Source organism: Lycium ferocissimum, chromosome 12 (assembly GCF_029784015.1).
Source record: "Lycium ferocissimum isolate CSIRO_LF1 chromosome 12, AGI_CSIRO_Lferr_CH_V1, whole genome shotgun sequence".
Classification (NCBI taxonomy): domain Eukaryota; kingdom Viridiplantae; phylum Streptophyta; class Magnoliopsida; order Solanales; family Solanaceae; genus Lycium; species Lycium ferocissimum.
In genome coordinates, this window is record NC_081353.1 from 3,187,893 (window position 1) to 3,197,040 (window position 9,148).

General features: G+C 41.8%; 1 protein-coding gene across 1 annotated transcript; it reads right to left on the minus strand.

Annotated features, from left to right (window-relative positions):
- Positions 1–539: 539 nt before the first annotated feature.
- On the minus strand, positions 540–2,205 carry LOC132040938 (uncharacterized). The gene is made up of 3 exons (XM_059431624.1): positions 2,197–2,205; positions 1,707–1,853; positions 540–1,061 (listed from the first exon to the last, which is right to left on the minus strand). Exons 1-3 carry the CDS (start codon positions 2,203–2,205, stop codon positions 540–542), a joined length of 678 nt encoding a protein of 225 aa, XP_059287607.1.
- Positions 2,206–9,148: the final 6,943 nt, after the last annotated feature.

Below are 9,148 nucleotides of genomic sequence, written 5' to 3' on the forward strand. Positions count from 1 at the left end.
GAGAGTAACTATTTATTAAAGCCTATGGGCTTACCCTCAACTGGGGACTACCGTCACAAAATAGACGAAGGCACTAAGGTTATAATTAACCGAGCCCAATTTATAAAGAATTCAAACAGTCGAAAGAGGGTCGAGTAATTAAAGACCTCGACTCAAATGCCCAAAGTGGTTCGGAGACGTCCGAATTCACAAAGCATAAAAAGGCTCCCGCGGACAAGCCCTTATTAAGATATCAGATGAAAAGGAACCGGTTAAAATAAAGCCCAAAAGTCAAAAGTTAAGTTGGCTCATTTTATCTACTTATCTAGTAAGACAAAATTGTTAAGGGCTTAAGGTCAAACCTCAGCCATTTTTAATGAAACAATATAAATACGGAACAATATCGTAAATTCTATCCAACTCAAAGATCTGTTCCAAGTCTCATATGACTAAGTATCAGAAACGATCGAAAGAAATACTGGCAAAACAAAAGCCCATACAAATTTTATATAGCGTATTACAAAGATCAAAAACAAAGTACAAAGGTCCTATGAGCCTATTTAATCTGCCGAAGAGGAGCCCGAGTCATCAGAGTCGGACTCGTTAGAGCCTTCCTCGAAACTATCTTCGAGTGCTCTTTTGGCCCTGTCTTCGACATCCTTTGCCTCGGCGATCCGAGTAGGAATATTCGAAAGACCTTGTTGAGCCGCTTCGAGCATAGACCTCCGAGATTTCCACTTCTCATGTTCTACTAGAAGGATAGACCGAGCTTCGGCAGCCTCAACTTCGTCATGGGCTTCCTTCAGGTCGTCCTGAGCCTTTTTCAAGTTTTCCTCCAACTCAGACCTCATATTGCTCAGAGTAATCCGAACGTGGTTGGAGGCAACTAGCTCGGCCTGAAGTCCATCATTATCTCGAATAGCGGCCTCGAGATCAGTCTTGAGCTTCTTATTAGCTCGGACTCGAGTCTCGACCTTCTCTTGGGCAACCTTTACAGCTTCCTTCTCAGTGTCCCTTTCGGACTCAAGCTGCCTAAATTTCTCCTCCAGAGTCACAGCCTCACCTTTAACGGAATCTAGTCCCTGCCTTAATTGGACAATAGTGGCCTCTAACTCATCGAGTTTTGTGGCACACTCGGAGTTCCCCCGGCTGAGTTGCTTATTGTCCTCTTCTAGGAATTTATTTTTTGGACTGAGTCCTCAAGCTCATTTTTTAGCCGAAGGTTCTCCCTCTTAGCTGGTTTGAGTTCGGCTCAGAGGGCTGGAGGATCGACGATTTGGCTCAACTGATCTTCCTTTTGTTCGAGAAGAAGTTTGAACTTCTCAGTCTCTCAGCCCTGGGCATCCAACTGGGCTCGTAAGTCATCTATTTCCTGCTGAGCTCGATGAAAACCTTCTTTCACAAGCACGATAGCCTCCAAAAAATAAAATAAAAAGGGGTAAACAAGGTTAGAGATCAACAGACAATGAAAGTTAAGAAAAATAAACTGAAACTTGTTGGAAGGAGGGAGAAAAAATGTTCACCCGGTTGCCAGCATGCATACCCTCGTTGAGAAGGCACTTCCACGAGAGTTCGGTCACCTTCTCTTTGTTAAATTTCGACACGAGAGGTCGGAGATAACTGGCCACCCATATGGGGCGGGAAAAAAAACTGCAATCTTCAGGAACGGTGAGCATGGTCGACCTGGTCCTCCTCGGCTCTACACTTGGAGCCGAAAAAATATCTACCAATCGGGAATGGGAACTAGACTCAGTAGACTGGTTAGCTCTTCTCGGCATGAGTAGAATAGAGAGGTGCTCGAACTCAGAGGCCTCTGCCGTTACAGGAGGATTATCGGCAGACCCATCCTCGAGAAACTTATGGTCAAAACTCTCCTGCTCCGAGAATTGAGCAGAAGGAGGTGCTGAAGTTGTTTTGACCCTTCTGGCCCTTTTTACCAAAGGCGCCACCTCGGGTGAAGTGTCGCTTGTAACATCAATCAGCTCGACGACCCTTAATGGAAACGGGGCTTGGAGATATTCGGTTATCGGGGGAAAGGGGTCTCAACTTCCCCATCGGTGGCAAAGCCCGGCAAATCAGCTGCAACACTCTCCTCCGAGACCTCCACGGACGTTGTCTCAGCCCCGGTAACAATAGCAACAGAAGGGTCCAATCCGATGTTCACGACCCAAATGTCATCATCGGGGTCATCCCTCAGATCTCGAGTTTCGAATGTACCTGCGACATCCTTCGAGCTCTTTTTTCTTTTCTGACCCTTAGACTTGGGTTTTTTCTTCTTCTTTTCAGCCTCGGCAACGAGCCGTGCTGATCCTGAAATATCAAAATCTTAACCCGGTGTGGCGGGTTCGATCTCTGGTAAGGGCCGTGGGGTCGAAGAGTGTTTTTCCAAACCTGAATATTGAAGGATTAAATCAAAAGAAAGTTGAACAAAAGAAAATATCAAGAAGCTAAGGGAAGAGAAAGATACCATGATTTTGTGCTGCCCACCGGTCGTGGGATAAATCTTTCCATGTCCGCTCTTGGTGCGGATGTTGGATGATAATACTTTCGATCCACCTAGTAAATTCGGGGATCGCCTGCGGAAGCCATCCGTTAGCTGAAACATCAGAAATAGTTAGAAGAAATGCTTAAAGGCACGTAAAAGGGAGATAAGTCCTATAAAACTTACGTTTGTCATTCCAACTTTTGAGGGAAAGGCATGTACTCCTCCAGTATAATGTCTGCGGTCCTAACCTAGACAAAATGCTTGTACCAACCCCGATCTCTGTTCTCATTGATGCAGGAAAGATTAGGGTTCCTCCCCATTTTGGCGAGCTTTATAACTCTGCCACGGAAGATCCTCAGGCAATATAGCCGGATCAGTTGGTGCAAGGTGAATTTAACTTTGGCATTATCGGCTAAAAGATGGAGGAAAGCCGTGATCCTCCAAATGTTCGGGCCTATTTGAGCGAGGCACACTTTATAAGTTCGACACATTTCAAGGATAACCGAATCTATTAGAGGGTTGAGCTTGAAAGTGAAAGGGTATGTGTAAATATATGTAAACCCCTCCTTAAAGTCGGTGAACGATTCATCATCATCGGGAGCAATAATCTCTATGGGGAAATTATCCCAACCGCACTCAATTCGGACTCTAGGAAGGTGCACCTCTCTGATCAATGATGGGTAACTCCTCACGTCGTAACCCCGGTCAGATTTCTTTACAGCCGTTTTAATGGTTAACTCGTGGTCGAAATTATATCTCGATGGGATATGTCTTTAGCCTGGGGTTCGAAGGAGCTGGTTTGTGCTTTGCCTCCGGGACTGGCAATAGCCTTGGTATTTGGAGAGTTAACCGAAGGGGCGTCTTTGGGAGTAGAGTCGGTGTTCATTTCCATTTTGAGGATTTAAAGAGGAAAATATGAAGATTTGAAGGTTTGAAGAGGAAAGAATGAAGATTTGAGGATTTAAAGAGGAAAATATGAAGATATGAAGCTTTGAAGATGGAAAGGATGAACTTGTGAAGACTTGAAGAGAATTTTTCAGAATTTGGAGAAGATTTTGGGACCTCGGATGAATTTTCTCAAGAAATTTTCGAAGACTCAGAATTTCGAAACAAAGATTCAAGAAGAAGAAAGAACAGAACAAGGTAAGTGAGATAATCAAGAGGTCAAAAGTGAAAAATGAAAATCACTGTAACGCCTTTTATAGATAAAATTTTGAGGCGGTTACCGAAGTCGTCCAACCAAGAAAAGACACGTGTCCGAAGTCAGAGAGACATGACATGAAGGGAAGTTTTATTTCCCGCCTGTTTTCAATGAGAGGCTTACTAAGGAAGTCACCGAGGTAACCATTCCACTTCCCGACACTTCGATGAAACTTCGATTCGAGAAGTATGCGGACTATCTGTATATGGTAAAAACCAAAGCAATTTGTATTCGGTAAGAATCGGAGTAAATATTGCAGCTATCCGATACGAGATCAAAGAGGAATGAGGTCGTTAGCCTCGGGTAAGACTGAAGGGAACGAGGACCGAGGAGTTGTGATTTTTTCCAAGTAAGTGTCAAAAATCGAGAGTATGTTGATAAGCACAGAAAACCCGAAACTGAGGTGAAGACAATCAACATAGTCTTAGAGTATCCATTATGGGCCAGGCTGCACGTCACCTGACCGTTCCGCCATTTGCGCTGACAACAGTATGGGTGTCAGAATATCCGTACGGACACCGCCTTATCCATTTTAGGGTTTTCTTAAAAAGGTAGTTTTTAGGTTGTAATAAGGCCCATCTATTTGTAGCTATAAATAGGGGTGTACCCCCTTCATTTTAGGGTTAGCTTTTTACTATTTATCACACTTGGAGAGAGAGAGAGAGAGAGAGAGAGAAATTTCATTACTGATTGGCTCGGGTTAGAGAAGCAATTCCCAAATCCGGACCAATTCTCAGATTCTACAATTTGGTTCCTTAAGCTTTACTTTCTCTTATTTCATCAATATACATTTATCATTTGCATATTATTATTATACATAATTTACTAATCTAACCACATATCTTATAAACCACTTACTAATTTAATTGTTACCATTTTAAGGGTAAAAAAAAATTGATTTTGTAAATTTAGTACAGATGAACCCGATTTTTTGCCCTTACCCCCGTTTCGTTCAGCTTTTTCTAAATCTTAAACAAGGAGAAATGGAGAAGGTCCTAAAATCTAACTCTATAATGAAGAAAAAAGTATAATATTAATATCAATGTAAACTTTATATACTACATCAATTCCTCTTCAAATTGACTAATGCACCGCGTGATGCGCGGGCATATTTACTAGTTCCAAAATATTTACGAGAGCATATGAAGCTAAAAGCACTCGTGGGACGAAGAAGAGCAGTTTACCGCCGAGAGTTCAATTCCTCTATTTTGGAAAATTGTATACTGCACTCTGTAGCTCTGCAAACATACTGCACTTCCATATTTCTATTTCTACATTATCAATGTAGCTCATGCTCTTATTATCTGAGTCAGTTTTACATATCAATTCTACTATAAGAATTAAAAATTATTTCCTCTACAATACAATCTAGAAATTCATAATTAATCTTTATTTTTCAAAGCTTTTGGTGGAGAGCTCTCTGGAGTCTGGATATTTCCGTTATTCCTGTCATGGGCGGCTTTCCAGCCATGCCCTATGACCCTTTGGATGCACCTCATGGCACCATGGCAAGCCTCTCAGTGCCTAGCGCCATGGACGGCCCCGTGGTCTCGGACTCGCCAAGTGACAAGGTTGCTTCTGCTTATGTCACCCCATCAATGTCCCTCGCTCGCGCCCTTATGCTGGCCATGCCCCAACGCGTGCCCGCGCCGGTGGCGGTGCTCCCCCAGCTGGTGCGCGCTCCCAACAGGCGCGCGCCCGGGTGCCCGCGCGTACGACGATTGCACACGACCGAGGGTGCACATGGACCTGCTCTAATTAGGTCTCTTTTGTTGTAAATATAGAGTAGTTTACTTTATGTATTTTTGATTGTGATTCTCTAGCAAATTTATGTCTAGTCCTGTAACTTGGGTTTTTATTTGTAAAGCATTATTAGGGGGGATCAAGCAAGCAATCAATTCTCTGTACTGGTGTCTCTCCCCCTCGACACTGCTTGCTCTCATTGTAATAGCTTTCATTAATGCAAACAAACTCTCTTTCTTTCTCATTCTCAATTCACTTTTCTGTTCTCTCAATTGCTCGTGACATTGGTTTTCCCGCACGGCACTGATAGTCTCGTCTAGTGTGCGGAGGGGACCCCGATTGGCAGATAGTAACCTTGTGTTATATCCCGTATTTTGAACAACGGGACAACTTGTGTAGATTACGAGAAGTTAGGGACAAGGCAATCCCGAGAGACTTCCGTTTGTTTTAAAGGCTTGAATTGTGTATGATTTTAATGTCTTGGGAATGTTAAAGAGGCACTTGGAGGAATTTTCCATAATTAGTAAGTGAGCTATTTTGGGTAAGTGGAAAATTCAAAATTTTTTTTTTAATAAGGCAAGGATGGCCGGCCACTTCATAAGTGGGCCATGGCCACATGGAACATGTGTTAATTAGTATAAGATGACTAAGTCATCTTCAAGACTTAGCCATATTCTAGAGAAATCAAGAACAAAGATTGAAGAACAAAAAAAAAAAAAACCCCAAAGGGTTCGGCCATATCCAAGAAAAAATAGGATCAAATTCCTTCCATCAAAAAAATTATCTCTTCAAGCAAAGTTGCTAATTCAAGGGTGCTAAATAACGTGGCGTTGTTGTTTCGGAGAATAATCCGTTCGTTTGCTCTAACGACCAACTTTGGTCAAGTTAAGAAGTAAAGAAGAAAGGTGAGTTTTAATCTTGTTTTCTTGTGTTATAGATGGTGTATATGTGTTGTTGTATGCTAAAATGGAAGAAATTCATGTTGGGAGCAAAAAGTTGAAGTTGGCCGTGTATAGTAGTCTTGGCCATGTGTATGTGTATTGAAGCATAAGTGATGAATTAATGTTAGTTAGCATGTTTTGATGGTTGTGGAGTGAAGAAAAGATTGAAAATCATTTTCGTGTATGTATTGGGTGGTGGCCGAATGGCCCCCTTTGTGTAGTCTTGAATGAACAAATCGTCGTTAGTGTTTTCGTGTCGTCGTTATGGACTTTATATGGAAAAAAATGCAAGTTGGATGACTTAGAATGATGTTATGTTGATTATGGGATGACTTGAGAATTTATGTGAATTTTACGTAATTTTTACATTTATAAATATTGCATTGCTAGGGTGTAGATTAATGTGGTGAATTATGAATTTGGAAGGAAAGAATGTATTTAGTGTCGTTATCGGGTTTGGAGACAATTTCGGGTAAGATGGAATAATATTTGGGTTGTTGGAAATATTGTATGGATTGCTTAAAGTGATCTTGTTTATGGCTTGAATGGGTTTGGATTGGTAATCGAATATGTAAACGTTGATATTAGTTTGAACGTAATGGTTGAAATGAGTATATTATGAATGTTGTTGGATACCATGTATGTTGTAGAAGTCATGTAGAAAGAACTATTTATGTTGAAACGTGATTGTAGTGCTTGTTGATGTTGTTGGAATCGCCATTGAGTTGGTTGTTGGTATTTTGAACCGAGTTGAATCTCGGGGATGTTATATGTATAGGGGAGGTGCTGCCCAAATTCTTATAGAACAATATTGGTTAAGTTTGGAAATTGTAAGCCTCATGAATAGTAACTGGTCAATGTGACCATTTGCAGATTTTTGGCGAAACGGGAAGTGAATTTGGAAAGGCGTAAGGAGATAAAAGGTATGTAAAGCTCTCCCATTTCTTCTCTTGGAATGTCTTAGACCTACTAGGCTCGAATTTGGACCTCGGGGGCAACTCTACTCTTCGGAATCTACGTCTAGAAACGCCCCTTTTTCATTCAGTAGAATTGAATGATTTGTTGTGTAAATAGTCGTAAAATTGTTTTAACCTCTATAATTTGTGCAAATGAAATCCGATTGTCTTAAAGTACCCATAAATGGCGTTATATGAAGTTCGACAAAGGTGCGTAATTTACATACGCCACCTCATTTGACCGAGGTGGGCCCACTTTGTCCGGATTTTTCCCTATTATTCCGCTTGAATTACTTGAAAATAAAAACTAAGGGAAGTTTAGCTACCTTTCTAATTTCCACAGAATAACTGTTATATTTATTTATTCGAGTCCTATGACCTACTTTGGAATGTGCAGTTACTCCAGAAAGATTATTTTGATATGAAATATTTCGACATCCGAAAGACTTATGCTCTGACTATTATTAAAGGTCCGCTATGAGATCTGTCATCTGTGTTACGCCTTTGAGTCTCTGTAAGATTGTTGTATGTTTATATTGCATATGGAATTCTCACTACTCTGCTCGTGCAAGCTTAATACGTCTTTCACCGAGTCCCGGGCCGGGTATGTAATCGTGCACAGTTTCATTGCATTATTCACCGAGTCCCTCACTAGAGGGCCGGGTACGCTATATCTATTCATATATGATGACCTGATGATGTGATGATATGGGGATGGTGGCCGGATGGCATTTGATACTCTACTCACCGAGTCCTCACTAGTAGGCCGGGCACGGCATATGCATATGATTACATGCTTACATGATTGTTATACATGATGTTTACATGACTTTATTTACCGAGTCCCTCCCCGGAGGGCCGGTACGTTATATGTGCATAATGACTGATGATATGATATGGATATACATGATATACGATTCACGGTGTAAGTTTTGATTCCTAAGTTCTATACTTGTTTCGATACAGTCTAGTCCGGTTATGATCCTAGTTATTGTGTTCTGTGCTTTACATACTCAGTACATATTCCGTACTGACCCCCTTTCTTCGGGGGCTGCGTTTCATGCCCGCAGGTACCGCCGCTCAGTTTGAGGATCCACCTGCTTAGGCCATCTATTCTGCTTATCGGAGTGCTCCTTCTTCCGGAGCTTACGTATATTTTGGTATACATTTTCTCCTGGTACATATGTTCATTATTATTCAGGGGTACGACGGGGCCCTGTCCCGTCATATGATTCCGTTATGTTGTGTAGAGGTCTGTGGACATGTGCGTGGGTTAAGGTTGTGTCTGTACAGTATATGTGTTACACCTCGGAAAATTTTCCGTTGGTACGCAAGCGGACGAGCTAGTGGTGAGTACGAGGAGCGCGAGTGTATAATGCTTCATGGGCAATGTAAGTAAATGAGCTAGCAATGCATGAATATGGATGAGAATGAATAGAATAAAAGTCGAGAGATGTGAAAAAGTTGGAAATTGGCAAAAACTGCCCAGTGGTCGTAAACCACGAATACGGACCGTAAAGTGCAATACGGTTCGTAAACTAGCAGTCGTAAAACTGCCATGCAAAATCTTCAACTTTCCGCCTAGCCGAGAAATGGTTAAATACGACTCGGTGGACGGATCGTGAAGTGATTTACGGCCCCGTAAACCATGGTCGTAAATCACATGCATGTTGCCAAGGTTTCGTTTCAAGCTTAAAGACGACCGCGAAGGACTTTGTCCGTAAAGTGGAATACGGACCGTAAACCTCCATGGACGACCATTCTCCCCAAAGACCGATTTTCAAGTCATTAAATATAAGGACCAAGACTTGTTTATTTCATTTTTATCATTTCACTACTTCTC

Coding starts and splice junctions, on each gene's coding strand:
- LOC132040938 (XM_059431624.1), bottom strand. Junction 1,062..1,706: donor CTAGTTCCCATTCCCGATTG/GTAGATATTTTT, acceptor CAATTAAGGCAG/GGACTAGATTCCGTTAAAGG.